The sequence below is a fragment of the Nothobranchius furzeri genome, chromosome 11 (genome assembly GCF_043380555.1).
Source record: "Nothobranchius furzeri strain GRZ-AD chromosome 11, NfurGRZ-RIMD1, whole genome shotgun sequence".
Lineage (NCBI taxonomy): Eukaryota > Metazoa > Chordata > Actinopteri > Cyprinodontiformes > Nothobranchiidae > Nothobranchius > Nothobranchius furzeri.
The window spans coordinates 22216998-22234283 of record NC_091751.1 but is presented as its reverse complement, the minus strand read 5'-3'; the positions used below and the strand labels follow the sequence as shown (position 1 = coordinate 22234283).

The window sequence follows — 17286 nt, the reverse complement described above, 5'->3', positions numbered from 1 at the left end:
ACTCCCGAGTAGATCCTGAAAGTACAGAGAGGTCGGCTCAAGATGGCGACCAGTGCGGAGGTGTTGTGAGGAGCTCCGTGACTGAGTTGTACCACGTTAACAAAGGCAAATAGACCATATACTGCCGTCATTATTGTTCAAGGTACCTTTTATGCACAAGTTAAGAGGAAGAATAACTTGTTACTGAAAGAATATTCACCGCCACGTCGACTGTTTCTAGCTAATGGTAAATGGCCTGTAGTTGATATAGCGCCTTCTAGAGTCCTGGAACCCCCCAAGGCGCTTTACAACACAATCATTCATCCATTCACACACACATTCACACACTGGTGGTGATGAGCTACGATGTAGTCACAGCTGCCCTGGGGAGCACTGACAGAGGCGAGGCTGCCGAGCACAGGCGCCACCGGTCCCTCCGACCACCACCAGCAGGCAACGTGGGTTAAGTGTCTTGCCCAAGGACACAACGACAGCGACAGACTGAGCGGGGCTCGAACCTGCAACCTTCCGATTACGGGGCGAGCACTTAACTCCAGTGCCACCGTTGACCAGCTGGCTAGCTTACAGTCATCTCCGCTCATCTTTTGAAATGTCAAAAAGAGGACTGAAAAATTCCAAAGCGGGAGCCTCTTTGCTGCAACGAGGTATGCATGACTTTGATGCTGCGTTCACTCCACTACCTGTTACACCCACAAAGAGCTCTGATACAAAAAAGCAAAATCAGCTAATATCTCCCCTGAAGGAACATCTAATGATGACATCTTGAAAGCCGTAATGGAGCTATCTGGCCGCTTTGCAGCGCTAGAGCAGAAAATAACTAAAAATACAGAAGTCATCGCTAATGTCTGTGATCAGCTAAAAGCAGTTGAAATTCATGTACAGAAGAACGAAAATAAGATTAAAGATGTATCGGAGCAGATGGTTAAGGTGCAGCAAAGAAGGGATGATGCCGAGCGATGCAGCAGACGCTGGAACCTGCGGCTGTAAGGCAAGAAAGTAACACCGGGGGAAAACATCAGAGAGGAGATAATGAAGCTCTTGGTTGCGCTTGCACCAGAGGATAAGGAAAAGTTGGATTTCCTTGTTGTTACTGTGCACAGGGTTGGTGTAGCCCGGGACAATTCCATTCGACCTGTCATTATTCAGTTCATTCTGCGAGTTTTCAGAAACAAAATCTGGAAGGTATCCCGTGACAACAAAAAACTTAAAGAGAAGAAACTGTTCCTGAAGGAAGATCTGAAACAGGCTGACCGGATGTAACGAAATCGGTTGAGGCCGATAGTGGAGGAAGCTCGGAAGCAAGGAAAGCATGCTGGCTTCAGAGGCCCTCATGTCTACATAGGGAAAAAGTCACTCACTAGATGTAGATTTAAAGCTGTGTAACGATGGATGATGGTAAAATTATTTTCAGTTAATTCTTGAAAAAGGTTTAAAAATGTGCATAAAGCAAATGGGTACTTGCAATTAAGGATAAAGGTTTGTAAGTACTATTCTTTTTTTTTCTTCTGAGTGAGTGTTATTGACATCAGCAATTTGTTCAAATATGACAAGTTTTAGTTTTAAGGCACTAAATGTTTGTTCACTTAATGTTAGGGGTCTACGGGAAATCACAAAGAGAAAGGCAATTTTCATATTTTGTAGGAACTGCAATGCAGACTTCGTTTTTCTGCAAGAGACTCATTCATGCAAGGATGACGAAAAGTTTTGGAAGTCACAATGGGGGGAGTCCATAGTTTTTTCTCATGGCTCAGGCCTAGTCCACACGTAGCCGGGTTTTTTTAAAAACGAATATCCGCCCCTCCAAAAACTTGCATCCACACCACCTCGTTTTAGAAAAAAATTCTATCCACACGTACCTGGATAAATACGTTGTTAAGGACATGCCAGACCTGTAGGCGACAGTACTTCCCCCGTTCTTAACCTCGTCCTTCGTCTGTGGTCTTCCGCAAGGAGCAGTAATTCCGCTTGCAAAACCAAACAAGCAAAAAGCGCTTGGACAATCGATAAAGCGAGCGCAGCTCTGAGGGCATCCATGCTGTCGGCTGGTGTAAACACAGGTCGCACACGTGATGTCAGCATTTTTTTTGTCGCGGAAAGTGACGTTGGGGACCTTAAAACTCCGGTTTTGTCTGTCCACACGCAGACACCCAAAACGGAGAAAACGCAGATCTTCACTTTGGCCGGAGTTTTTAAAAAGATCCGTTTTTGTGTGAAAAAAACTCAGTTTTCGTGTGGATGACAGGCCAAAACTTAGTAAAATATCTACGTTTTGGCAGATCCCCGGCTACGTGTGGACAGGGCCTCAGATCACTCTGCTGGCACGGCAATTCTGTTAAATAGATTTTGTGGTGACATACTGCAGTTTGTAGTGTCAAACGAAGGTCGACGGCTTATGTTGGCTGTGAAATTAGATAACCAACATTTTATTTTTGGAAATGTTTATGGCCCAAATAATTCATCTCAGGCAAGAACTGTTTTTCAGGAATTTTCTTTAAAGTTGGATTTTTTGAAAGCAAAATACAATAACCCCATTGTAATTATTGGTGGTGACTTTAATGATGTTTCAGATGATATTGTGGACCGGCTTCCTCCATCAAGAAATTTCAAACTTACTGAATTCTTGAGCGCAAATTACCATCTTACAGATGTGTGGAGATGTATGAACCCTGACGCTACACAATATACATGGTCCAATTCTAGCAGGGGTTCCCAGTCACGAATAGATTTATGGTTAATGTCTACACATGGACTACAATATGTCACAGACGTTTCTCACTCTCATGCCCCATTATCTGATCATAAATTAATAAATCTTAGATTAAAAGGAGTTAAAGAACAACCAAGTATTAGAGGCTATTGGAAATTTAACAATGACCTTTTTGGATGATAGAAAATTTAAGGAAGGTGTTACATTTTTGGTTGAGAAAATTTTTAAGGAAAGGGAGATGGATCCAATTCAAAAGTGGGAGTTTTTCAAATATAAGGTTCGTGAAACAGCAATAAGACATTGTAAAGCAATGAAGAAACAGAACACAAATAAAATGCAAAATTTGATTGTTAAATTAGAGCCCCTAATATCTAAGCAAGGCTTTTCTGAAGGTGAATAAAAAATTCTGTCCAATCTAAAAGAAGAACTTGAAAAAATGTATGTCAATTTAGCTAAAGGTGCGTTCATAAGGTCTAGAGCTAAATGGTTAGAGAAAGGAGAGAAAAACTCTAGTTACTTTTTTGCTCTAGAAAAAAGAAACGGGAAAAGAAACAACACTGTGGCTCTTAATATTAATGGTATAATAAACTCAGACCCTGTTATTATCGCCAATTATACTACCTCATTTTACAGTGATTTGTATTCTCGTTGTTGTCGTCGTCATCATCTTCTTCCGCCTATCCGTGTCCAGGTCGCGAGGGCAGCATCCCAATTAGGGAGCTCCAGACCGTCCTCTTCCCGGCCACCTCCACCAGCTCCTCCGGCAGGACCCCAAGGCGTTCCCGGACCAGACTGGAGATGTAACCTCTCCAACGTGTCCTGGGTCGACCCGGGGACCTCCTGCCGGCAGGACATGCCCGAAACACCTCCCCGGGGAGGCATCCAGGAGGCATCCTGACCAGATGCCCAAACCACCTCAGCTGACTCCTTTCGATCCGGAGGAGCAGCGGTTCTACTCCGAGTCCCTCCCGAATGTCCGAGCTCCTCACCCTATCTCTAAGGCTGAGCCCGGCCACCCTACGGAGAAAACTCTTTTCAGCCGCTTGTATCCGCGATCTCGTTCTTTCGGTCATTACCCATAGCTCATGACCATAGGTGAGGATTGGGACGTAGATCGACCAGCAAATCGAGAACCTGGCTTTCTGGCTCAGCTCCCTCTTCACCACGACAGATCGGCTCAGCATCCCCATCACTGCAGATGCTGAACCAATCTGCCTGTTGATCTCCCGATCCCTCCTACCCTCACTCGTGAACAAGACCCCAAGATACTTAAACTCCTCCACTTGAGGTAGGACCTCTCTCCCGACCCAAAGTTGGCAAGCCACCCTTTTCCGGTCGAGAACCATTGTCTCAGATTTGGAGGTGCTGATCCTCATCCCAGCCACTTCACACTCGGCCGCGAACCTACCCAGCAAGAGCTGAAGATCAGAGCTGGATGAAGCTAGGAGGACCACATCATCCGCAAAAAGCAGAGATGAGATTCTCCTGCCACCAAACTCGTGGGAGTTGAAGACCGTCCTAACAGGTTCTTCTGCCAGGCGTTCCCAGCAGACCCTCACTATTCATTTGGGTCTGCTAGGTCTACGTGGCATCTTCCCCTGGCATCCAACTCACCACCAGGTGGTGATCAGTTGACAGCTCCGCTCCTCTCTTCACTCGGGTGTCCAAAACATACGGCCGCAGGTCAGATGATACGACTACAAAGTCTATCATCGACCTGCGACCTAGGCTGCCCTGGTACCAAGTGTACCGATGGGCATCCTTATGTTCGAACATGGTGTTCGTTATGGCCAAACTGCGTCTTGCACAGAAGTCCAATAACGAAACACCACTCAAGTTCAGATCGGGCGGGCCGTTCCTCCCAATTACACCCCTCCAGGTCATGCTGTCATTGCCCACGTGAGCATTGAAGTCCCCCTGATGGAGCACTATCTAGCACTCGTCCCAGGGACTCCAAAAAGGGTGGGTACTCTGAACTGATATTTGGCCCATAATTACAAACAACAGTCAGAACCGGTTCCCCAACCTGAAGGCGCAGGGAAGCTACCCTCTCGTCTCCTGGGGTAAACCCCAACACACAGGTAGAGAGTCTTGGGGGCTAACAAAAAGTCAACCCTAGCCCTCCGCTTCTCACCCAGAGCAACTCCAGCAAGGGAGAGTGTCCAACCCCTCTCAAGGTCATGGGTTCCAGAGCCAATGCTGTGTATCGAGGTAAGTCCGACTATATCTAGCCGATACCGCTCAACCTCTGCCACAAGCTCCTGCTCCTTCCCCGCCAGCGAGGTGACATTCCATGTCCCAAAAACCAGTTTCCTTGTCCGGGGATCGGACCGTCAAGACTCCCGCCTCCGTCTGCCACCCGATCCACACTGCACTTGACCCTTCATGTTCCTCCTGCGAGTGGTGGGTCCACAGTGGGATGAGCCCATGTATCCGGTTCGGGCTGGGCCCGGCCGGGCCCCATGGGCAAAAGCCCAGCCACCAGGCGCTCGCTCACGGACCCCAACCCCAGGCCTGGCTCCAGGGTGGGACCCCGGTAACCTTCCGGGCCGGGCACTCCAACTCTTTGATTGTATATCCATGAAAGATCCTCTTTGTATTCTATAAAATTTAATCAGACCAATTGCGACATATTCTTAAATCATATTAGGATGTTTACACCTCTGATATCGGAGGCCTTTAAAGACTCTTGTGATGCTGAGCTTTCATTTTCAGAAATTACAGATGCTGTGCATTCAATGATGTAAGGAAATGAGAGGTTATTACCTTTTATTTAATGAGCCGTAAGGCGTGGGATTCCATAGTAAACATGAAATCCACCTTACGGATCGAGGGTTATTTAAACCAGAAGATTGGATCTTTTTATTGCAGAGATTATGTAACCGTTATGTATTCACTCAGACACAGAATAGAGAGAGTCAAGTTTAAAAGTTACGAATTTTATTACTAACAATTAAACTAGACTTACTTTAAACTAAATGTATAGTGTAACTAAAAATGGATGAGACGGTGAATGGATGACGTGTGATGTAATCAGAACCAGCAAATCCGAAGAAGCGATTAGTTCTGATGGGAACTGAAGATGTTGTTTTGAAATAAGCTTGGGTTAGTTTCAGAAACGCATGAGACACCATCAAGTCGGGTCTACCTGCCTTGTGGAAGTCCTCTGTAGATCAGGAATGCTGAGGCCCAGCGGACCCTCTCTGGAAACTGCGCTGGTAGAAGAAGCCGCGGTTCCGACCAGACCCGTCTTGAGTTACCTCCAGCACACGACTCTTTTATTGGCATCTGTTCAGACCCAGCCTGGGTCGGTGGAGCTTTTATTCTGAAAGGAGCTGTTGTTGCCGCCGGTTGTTATAGCGATCGGATTTTTCAGCTTGTCGTTGGTTCTTTATTAAAGAGTTAAAGGTCGGATTGGCCACTCCGACGCTTGCTCTGGAACACTTTGAACTGGCGTTAGAGCTGACGTGGCGTAGTTTTATTCCTCAGATGTTATGGTTTATTGTCGAATGAAAATTACCAAACACTGTCAGAAGCACGCCTCTGTCAGATCTGTAAGATTCTGATTGGATCAGTGAAAGGAATGTGTCATGTCCTTTTAACACTACGTGAAATGAGTCCTGTTGGAATCCTTAAAGTCACAGTACTTATCATTTCTATAAGATCATAAAAAAAAATTAATATTTTAATTTCACAGGTCGGTCACATCTTATTATTGACTAACACTTTGATGGATTAGCTTTATTAAAATATAATTCTTTGATTAATTAAAAGAAAAGAGTTCATTCTTCCTTCTTCTGGCTTCATTGCTGGAACGTAAACAGTTTAGAAGCGAATGCATGCCCTTGAGGCTGTTTCATGCACTCTGGCACTGTGTCAAAAGGGAACAGTTGTTAGAGTATAGAAATGGCTCCTTCATCACGTTACAATGAAGTTAGGAAAGTCACCTGATAGTGACGGACTCTCAGTAGAATTCTATTTTTGTTTTTGGGAATTAATTGATAATCACTTTTTTCTGATGTTCAAAGAATGTATAAGTAGGCAAGAAATGACAACAACCATGAAACAAGGTCATATAACTCTGCTCCCTAAGACAGACAAAGATTCTTTAAAAGAAAAAAATTGGAGACCTATCTCGCTTTTAAATATGGATTACAAAATTTTATCTTTGGTTTATGCAAAAAGACTAAAAAGGATTTAGGTGAGATATTAAGTGAAAACCAGAATGATTTCTTCCCAAATGTCTCATTAGCTCTAATATTAGACTAGTGTTGGATCTAATGGATTATTCAAATTTTATAAACTCTGATGCTTTGATGGTTTTCCTTGACTTTTATAAGGCATTTGATTCGATTGAACACACCTTCATTTTACAAGCACTTCAAATTTTAGGTTTCGGAGAGTCGTTTATTAGTGTTATTGAAATGTTTTATAAAGATATAAGCAGCTCAACTATCTTATATCCGTGGATGTCTGGGAGGTTTCCGATATTAAGAGGTGTACGACAGGGCTGCTCAATTTCTTGCTTTTTGTTTCTGATTGCCGCTGAACTTTTGTTTTTAAATATTTCACACAATCCAAATTTTCATGGTTTAGAAAATTTTAATAAAGAAGTTAAGATGTCCCAATTGGCAGATGACACAGTCTTGTTTCTTAGAGATAAATCACAGATACCAAATGCTCTAGATGCAATACAGGAATTTTCAGGAGCCTCAGGACTGAAGCTAAATGTTGATAAAAGTGAGATTTTATGTTTATATGAAACCAATGACCATTATATGTTCAATATTCCCATCAAACAAACAGTTAGATATTTAGGAATTCACATAATAAAAGACAAATTGATGAGACAAACATTAAATCTGCAATCAAGGATTAAAAAAACTCATTTGATTCTTAATATGTGGCTGCAAAGGGACCTCTATTTTTGGCAGGGTGTTGTTAACAAAAGCGGAAGGCATATCAAGGTTAGTATATCCCGCTCTCTCCCTTCATATTAATAATGCAACTTGTAAAGGAGTTAACAGTTCATTTGTAATCTTTGTCTGGAAGAACAGGTATCATCTAAAAAAACACATACTCTATCTGGAAAGAGCAAGGAGGGGGGGGGGGGAGGCTTAGAACTCAAATTTTTTCCACTTAAACAACACCTTTAAAGTCAAATGGATTAAAAAATGTCTAGAAATGCCAGAATCTTTGTGGAATTTTATTCCACGTAACACATTTAAAATGGTAGGGGGTTTAAAATTACTGTTGCGTTGCAACTTTATTGTTTCTAAATTACCAGTAAAACTTTCAGTGTTTTACCAGCAGGCTTTACTTGCGTGGAAATTATGCCATACACACAATTTCTCTCCACACAAAGAAATATTATGGAGTAATGGTAATATTACTATTAACAACAACAGCTTATACAAAAGTAATTGGGTTGAGAAAGGCATTATTTTTGCTGCAGATTTATTTGATGATAATGGAAGCCTTTATAGCTATGAAAACTTTTTGAAAACTAAGAATTTTCCAGTGAAATACAGAGAATTTGCCTCGGTCATGAGAGCCATATGTTCAGTTAATGAGAGCACACTCTGTTTATCAGAGATTTAGTTTGCAGATGCCATCTCTAAAAGTTGGGGGTGTTGATTTATTAGACAAGAAATGTCCAAATCAACATATAAGAAAGGTTTTATGTTGTTCTATTACGGTGGCACCCAAAGGAAGGTTTTTCTGGGGCGACGGTGACACAGGAGTTAAGTGCTCGCCCCGTAATCTGAAGGTTGCAGGTTCGAGCCCCGCTCAATCTGTCCTTGTGTCCTTGGGCAAGACACTTAACCCACATTGCCTGCTGGTGGTGGTCGGAGGGACCGGTGGCGACAGTGCTCGGCAGCCTCGCCTCTGTCAGTGCGCCCCAGGGCAGCTGTGGCTACATCGTAGCTCATCACCACCAGTGTGTGAATGTGTGTGTGAATGGGTGAATGACTGATTGTGTTGTAAAGCGCCTTGGGGGGTTCCAGGATTCTAGAAGGCCTATGTCAAATACAGGCCATTTACCATTCTGGAACACACAGTTTGTTATAAACCGGAAAAAAAGCATGGATGGTTCACTTTCAATACCGTATTTCAATAAGATAAGAGAACTTTCAAAATTTTACACAATATTTATCCATGTAATAAAAAATTATCATTGTTCAGAGATCTGGATGAAAAATGTACCTTTTGTCATACTGGTTCAGAGACTATTAGGCACTTATTTCATAATTGTCCTCTCTCATCTGGACTTTGGAAAGATATGGAAAATTTTATTAAGATTAAATCCAAACAAACTATCCAAATCAGATCTAAGGATTTTATTGTCAAGTTTGAATGTAATGATAAAATGTTAAGTTTTATAATTAATCAAATGCTTCTTTTAGGGAAATTTCATATTCATAAAGCGAGGGTCTCCAAATCTCTCCCTAACTTTTGCGTTTTCTTAAATGACTTCCACTCCTATGTAAACACCATAAATTGTAAATAAGAAGGCAGAACTCACTTTAATGATTCTTCAATGTTTATTTCTGATTTACCCTGCATAACAAAAATAAATAAATAAAAAAACCCATAATGTGCCTTTTGGAAGGTTGTATTGTTATCTGTTATGTGCCTCTTGTCGGTTAATGAGCTGATGTCTGTTCGTGTGTATATTTGACGTATGTTTGTTAGTTTGATTCTGTATTTGTGACAAAAACAAATAAAGCTTGTTAAAAAAAAATAGATCCTGAAACTACAGCTCCAGAAAACTACCATTAGCATTGCATTCTCTCGATGGAATTAACTGAAGGACCATCAAAGTTTGAGGAGCCACGACGAGGTCCCATGCTTTCTGCTCCACATGTAGCATTTACCGTAATAACACTAGCAACAGTCATGGCGACATGGTGTAAAACTTACCCTGAAATGTATGTATGCACTGCCCCCTAGCATCAGAAACTACACACTGCCACTTTAAAGAGCAAGTCATCCCCTACCAGAGTCTTACTCCACTCCCACTTCCTGTTTGAACAATTGCCTGGCAGACCTAGAGGGCGGAGCCGCAAACAAATACACACACACACAAAGGCTCACAACAACATTGTGACATAATGTACCAGTTAACATCATAGAGTACCTCTGCAATGGCAGATTCAAATCCAAATGCAGTGCAGCGTTTTCACCTGCAAACAGCACAACACTGACAGTTTCGGGCAGACTATTTAAATTTGAACCAAGATGCACTAAAGTGTAGAACTGCATTCTGCATCCAGCACATTTCCTGCATGTTTTGGATCATGAACACAGCTGATTTGTTTCATTTAGTGATGAATCAATCTTGTAGAAACTATTGAAGGCTGGGGAGAAATTTTAGCAGATAGATTAGGGGGTTAAAAAGACGACCTAATAAACGGACATTAGGGGGCGATAAAAACAAGCCAAATCTGCCTAGTGTGCCTTTAATCGGATGTTTGCTTGGATGCATGGTTGTAAAATTATGCTACAAAAGCATTTGTGTTAATGAAAAATAACTGAGGTTTCTGGTCGCCTGTTTGATTTACGTGGCACTTCTCACAGCAGGAGAACAAGGACCATGGGGTCACCGGAGAGCAAGCTGGAGACAGGAAGGTGGAGCTGGAGAGACTGGAGGGAGCTGAGTTACATAAAAGACTGGCCAAAGTGGATCCCAAAATGGCTGCCATGTTGCACCCCAACGACAAGCGCAAGATAGCCAGGTGATGCATCTGGTAATGACTCTGATTCGTTACAAACGGAGCTTCATACAATTTGCTGTATTTTAGATTTAATAATCATGAATATTATTTGGCGTAACTCACGCAGATGCTTCTGACACGCTCGTTGTTCAGTGTGCACGCTGGATGTGTGTTTCATTCATAAAGATTATTCAAAAGGTATTTTTTCGACTCCACCGTTAATATTTATGTTTTAAGGAGTAACGAGACACACTGGAAAAAGTGTCCCTGATCCTCAACAGAAACTGAAAGACAACGGAGGGAGGATCAAACACAGGAGGAGGTGTTAAACATGATGTAACGACTTGGCTATGGAGTGCTTCTCTGGCTGTGGGACGAACTGGTTCTTTGTTGTTTTACAAACCAGTGCTATCAGCACCAGCCTTAGTTTTGCACCGGAACTGCTTTAGTGGAAAAGTCCTGTTAGTTTCTTATCATTTTGTCCAAGTTATCCATCATTATAGAATTGTACAATATCCTGTTTCAGCACTGACGAAGAGGTGCGCTAAGTCAGGTTCCTTAACAAGAAACCCCCCATAGTCATCTTTTACGTTGGTTATGGGATCTGAAATGGCTTCTGTTTGTTAAAAAATGCAACTTACTGGGAGATAAAGAACGTTTTTCTAGATGCATCTTGATTGGAAGAAAAATTATTTTTTGATAACCTAAATACGGAACGACTATAATGCTTTTCTGAGTAAAATCTCTATGCAGACATGATAGATCATCGACTTTAAACCTGCTTTGATTATTTAAAGGTCATTTCTGGAAGTTTCATATAAACATGCAGTGGGGTAAACAAGTATTTGGCGGCCATCGATTGTGGAAGTTATTCCACTTACAGATATTAATCGTCATCATAGGTACACTTCAACTGTGAGACAGAATGTAAAGAGTACAGGAAATCACAGTGGGTGATTTTTTAAAGAATTTATTTGCATAATGGGGCATTTATAACTGCTATGGCATTATAGAGGTTTCTCAGTTTGTATTACAGACTCAACCCAACCAGAAGGGCTACGGTTTTGTTGCTACTGGTGACATTTATGCTAATTAATATAAAATGTTATTTATGTTGTGAAAAATTAAAGACTAAGTTCACTAAGAACCCCATCTTTTACCTGTGAGTTTAACACACATGCTAAATGTGAAAATAGTCTACCACCCCTAAAAATAGTCTACCACCCCTATTTCCTGCGTTAGCCACTGATACAGAATAGATGGGAAAAGCCAGTCAGATCTTCGTCACACTGAAAATTACATTTAAGACTCCATCTTGACTCACGATGCGGAATGCTGTTGTTGATTTGGCGTCCACGAAACAGCAGCGCACGTCTTAATTAATAGAAGCTAACTGTTAGCATTAGCAACTCCACAACATTACTCCTTCATGCTTTTGTTATTAATGGAGATAAAACATCAGTGGTGCAGAGCAGTGGTAGAGCTACATTGCTGTTAGCCAATCAGTAGACAGAACTCCCAATATCAGGAAATAAGACTCAGATCCTGCCATCTTCTGCTCTCCACTCTTCTGGCCAACTTCTAGTTCCTGAAACAGAAGCTCCAGAGCGTTTTTTTTTTTTCCCCATAAAGATCGACTCACAAGGCATTGTTTTATACTAGAGAGCACTGTGTTGGCAAAATGAGTGAATTTGGTCTTTAAACAGTTTAGAAAGTATTATTGTACAAACTGCATCAGAGGTTTTTATATTGGAGCTTTTTTAAGGTGGCAGCAAAACACTTGCAGTAGTTGCACTAGCTGTTAGCTAGTCTGTCCTGTTGGACACCAAAGCTGTTTCTCTAAACGGAGCCTTTTCAGGAAGCTTCCTAAAACAGTCACGTGTTTATTGCTCTTACATGGAAACACTCTTCAGAATGGCTGTAAAATCCCTCTAGGTGCTCATAACCTCTCCACAGAGGCTTGTTTTAAGAAGATATCAGCTTTCCTTTTAAGAACCCAGACACGTCACACCAGACTGCGTTCCTCATGTGGGATAAAATGATTTAACGGGGCTGTGCCGTGTCTTCCATCTAGTCTCGTATGTCACTTTTGAGTTTTTTCTTGTCTTTTGACTTGACACCTGCAGTACACAGGCTCAGAGCACCAATGTGCACACACACACACACACACACACACACACACACACACACACACACACACACACACACACACACACACACACACACACACACACACACACACACACACACACACACACTGCTTGATGAATAGCAGTCTGATTTAGGCGTTTCTCTTATGCGAGCAGGTTAGGCTGCCCTGGCCTTTAATCTGATAGGAGATGACAGGACTGTTGTTTTTACCCTGGTGTTCATCCAAAATGGAAAAATATGTGATTTTGCATATAAATCTCAGTGTTTCCTAAGTGTGTTAAACATTAACTGTTTGGATGTGACACTTGTGTTCTTGCAGAAAATGTCCTCGACATAGTTTTGTTTGAATTTCCTTGTCTGCAGTTGTTTTAGTGTGTTTCACGTGCATCGGTTATCATCCACACTAGAGGAAGTTGGAGGTTTTTATTTTCAGTGGTGTACTCGTCTCATCTAAGAGGTTATATCCTCAAAACTGAGAGGATTACACAGAAAGTGTCCAATTTAGATTTGGATTATACTGAAACCTATCACCTCCACTTCCTTTTATTTATATCTGCAGAAGTCTTCAAATTCATGAGAAGACCGGTATCCCCCATAGCCTTTGGCTAGAGGAGCAGAGGGAGCAGGAGGGAGGCGATGACCTTGGAGGACCGCTAAGGTACCCAGACGCCTGCATATTCTGGCTACATGCAGACTTGGAGGGTAAGAAACTGCGTCGCAAACATTTAATGAATGTAGGATGCAGCAAATAACCAGACCTGCTCTTTGTCTTGTAGCCCTAGACAAGCGGTTAGACGGTCGTGTAGATGAGATGTTGTCTGCAGGACTGATTCAAGAGCTCAGAGACTTCCATATCAGATATAATCAACAGAAGGTCCAGGATGAAAGGTAGGAAAATGAGCACAGAAATAATGACTTTTTCTCTGAAGAGGGAAAAACCTGGATTTTATAATCATGTTTGGGGTTTTTTTCTGTCTCTTGAATGTTCTTTATTCAATCAACCAATCAACCAATCAATCAATCAAACTTTATTTATATAGCACTTTTCATACAAAAGAAAATGCAGCTCAAAGTGCTTTACATATTAAAATGACCCCATATAACCCATATAACCCATATCCCCATCCCTTCCCTAAAAATTTAAAAACACCCCCCATCCCACAACCCCTTTACCAGGCACACACACACACGCGCGCGCGCCATCAGGCTTGAATCTCAGTTACTCATGAGGCAGCTCAGTCAACAACATAGACTAAAAGGGTTTTAGTTTTGTGAGTGTTACAATGCACAAGTTGCCCTGATGGAGCGGAGATGAAGTGATGATGTGACCGGATATCGGTTTGAAACCCTGATAGAGAGCTGTGATTGGCCCGCCAGAATGCTCCTAGGGGCCGTCGAGGTTCCAGTGGAGCGTTCCTAGACCAAGTTATAGGTTTAGATTAGCCTAGTGAACTAGACCAAATTCTTGCTTTGCAAAGTTTGGTCTAGGCACGCTCCATTGGAACCCCTGCAGCTCCTACCAGGACTCTGGATGGCCAATCACAGTTCGCTAGAGGGGTTTCAAACACATAAAGAGCTGTGATTGGTCCATAATGGTAGGCCAATCGTAGTGCTCTATCTGCTTAGTGAACAAATCACAGAGCTTTATCTGCTTTGTGGGCCAATCACAAAGCAGGTGGTGGGTGGGATGATGCAACAGAGTGAAACAAGATGGCGACAGCTCGTTTGAAACAGATTTTACATCAATTTTAGACTATTAGAACTTGGGCTTCATTAGAATCAGGAGCAGATAGATGTATTTAAGTGCTTTTTTTTTTTTTTAGAAAAAAGTATGTGTTTTCTCCTTCTTTAACTGCGGACCGCCTCATTTAACGATATCTGTTGTGGTGAGTATGTCACATTCATTGTCCAGTGGAATGCGGAGATCATTTGAAAGACAACGGTAGAACCCGCCCCACAACCAAGAGCCGTCAATAGAGCGTTGCCAGACTAAATAATACATTTACTATTATATTAATGTTATAATAATATTATAATACATTTATTTAGTCTGGCTTGCCAGGCTAGGTTTAGAATAGAATAGAATACTTTATTTGTCAATTTCTTCGAATGTGCTTGCCATACAAAGGAATTGAAATTACGTTTCACACTGTCCCATGCGTAGACATTAGCATAAAGTGCAGATGCACAACAATAACAAAAACAAAAAACATCCCTAACAATAAGATAATATTAAACAGGTAAATATCGCTAATAATATACAAAACATATAGCAGCAGGTGTGTGCAATTTCAATGCAGAGGTAGTTGTTTACAATCAGAAATGTTTACCCCGTTCTTGGTTCAACCACTACTTCCTTTTTGTATAATGTGCATGTATGTGTGTGTGTGTGTGTGTGGTGGGGGTGGGGGGGTGGGTGGGGGGGAGGGGGGGTAGGGTCCAGTCTGTCATCCTATACTCCTGTCACCCTGGTGATTCTGCTGGCTGGGATCTGTGAGGGAAGAGAGTTCAGCAGTCTCACAGCCTGGTGGATGAAGCTGTTGGTGAGCCTGGTAGTGCGGGAGCGGAGACTTCTGTATCTCTTTCCAGAGGGCAGGAAGCTGAACAGACAGTGCGCGGGGTGGGTGGCGTCGTTGACAATTGTGATGGCTTTGCGGGTGAGGCGAGTGGTGTAAATGTCTTGCAGGGAGGGGAGTGGTGCACCAACTATCCTCTCAGCTGTTCTCACAATGCGCTGTAGAGCTTTCCTGTTATAGTCAGTGCAGCTACCGCCCCACACAGTGATACAGCTGGAGAGGATGCTTTCAATAGTTCCTCTGTAGAATGTGATCAGGATGGGTGGTGGAGCACTTGCCCGCTTGAGTTTGCGCAGGAAGTAGAGGCGCTGTTGTGCTTTCTTGGCCAGTGAAGCTGTGTTGGTGGTCCAGGAGAGGTCCTCCCTGATGTGCACCCCCAGGAACTTCGTGCTGCTCACTCTCTCCACCGCAGCGTCGTCGATGGTCAATGGGGGGTAGTTCATGTGGCCTCTCTGGAAGTTGATAATGATCTCCTTGGTCTTACTAACATTTGGCTGGAGGTTGTTGTCTCTGCACCAAGTGGTCAGGAGCTCAACCTCTTTCCTGTAGTGGGTCTCATCGCCCTTGGTGACGAGCCCCACCAGCGTTGTGTCGTCCGCAAACTTCACAAGGTGGTTGGAGCTGTAGGTTGGTGCGCAGTCATGTGTCAACAGGGTGAAGAGCAGAGGACTGAGCACACAGCCTTGTGGAGCCCCCGTGCTCAGGGTGATGCTGTTTGAGACCTTGTTGCCCACACGCACCACTTGCGGCCTCTGGCTGAGGAAATCCAGCAGCCAGTTGCAAAGGGAGGTGCTGAGGCCCAGTCTGTCCAGTTTACAGATGAGTTGTTGTGGTATCATGGTGTTGAATGCTGAGCTAAAGTCTATGAACAGCATTCTCACATATGAGTCTTTCTTGTCCAGATGTGTTAGGGCTGGGTGTAGGGCAGAGCAGATTGCATCCTCTGTGGATCGTTTCGCTCTGTATGCGAACTGGTATGGGTCCAGAGTGGGAGGTAGGGTGGATTTGATGTGTGACATGACTAGTCGTTCAAAGCACTTCATAATAATGGGTGTCAGTGCCACGGGGCAGTAGTCATTGAAACAAGCTGGGGATGGTTTCTTTGGTACAGGTATGATGGTGGCAGTCTTGAAACATGATGGGACAGTGGCTTGCCTCAGGGAGGTGTTAAAGATGTCTGTGAAGACCTGCTTCAGCTCCTCTGTGCAGTCTTTCAGCACACTACCAGGGATGTTGTCCGGACCTGCTGCTTTCCGGGCGTTGATGGTGATGAGTGTCCTCTTCACGCTGGCAACAGACAGGCACAGAGGCTGGTCGTGTGGAGGTGGTGGTGTTTTCTGTGGGCGTGTGTTGTTCTGTGTCTCAAATCGTGCAAAGAAGCTGTTCAGGTTGTTGAGCAGAGTGGTGTCGTTCTCACAGCTACGCGCTGCAGGCTTGTAGTCTGTAATAGACTGGATGCCTTGCCATAGGCTCCGTGCGTCCTTGCTGTCATTGAAGTGGGAGGTTAGATTAGTTAGATTCAGTAGATTAGATAGGATTTTGGTGTAAACTTGAATGTGAAAAAGACTTCACTCACTTAATTCAAATTTATATTTTAACACCACAGTCAGTTAGATCAATAAAACTCCAACATGTTTAAAATACTTCCTCTGGGAGGCAACCTGATCCTGGTGGAAGTCCACCAATTGGAGAGTACAACCTTTAATCAAATTGTCCATCATTACCATGGTCCATTTTATAACTTTTTATTATAATGTTTTTTGGTAAAATATTCTTTGTTCCTGCATTATTTTGATGCTGATTGTTGTTTTTCATTGTTTTTTCCATAGTTGTTAGTACTGTGTTGAAAAAATCTTTACTCTGATTCTTGTAAAAAATCATTTAGAATGATTTGCTCATCCAAAGATCAATTTCTTATTTGCACACAGTTAAATTGTGACAATTGTACTGGTCAGCAGCTAGGAATGTGTATTGGTGAAATGTTGACGATACGATACGTATCACGATACAGGGGAGACAATATTTAGTTGTATCACGATTTATTGTGATACATTCAGTCAGACATTATTAGCGATTTTTAACTGAATTTATTGTAAAAAAAAATTCAACGGTCTAAACTGATACTTAATATGTT

The 17286-nt window shown here is 42.7% G+C and overlaps 1 protein-coding gene across 2 annotated transcripts in view; it reads left to right on the top strand.

Annotated features, from left to right (window-relative positions):
• The window catches only part of trit1 (tRNA isopentenyltransferase 1), a 78043-nt gene that overhangs the window by 32820 nt on the left and 27937 nt on the right, over nt 1-17286 (top strand). The window contains exons 4-6 of one of the 2 annotated variants that reach the window (XM_070556213.1): nt 10292-10446; nt 13136-13278; nt 13353-13464. In XM_070556213.1, the coding sequence (XP_070412314.1) occupies nt 10292-10446; nt 13136-13278; nt 13353-13464 (410 nt within the window). Of the gene's footprint in view, nt 1-10288; nt 10447-13135; nt 13279-13352; nt 13465-17286 lie in introns of both variants that reach the window. The other variant, XM_070556212.1, reaches the window with a different exon arrangement.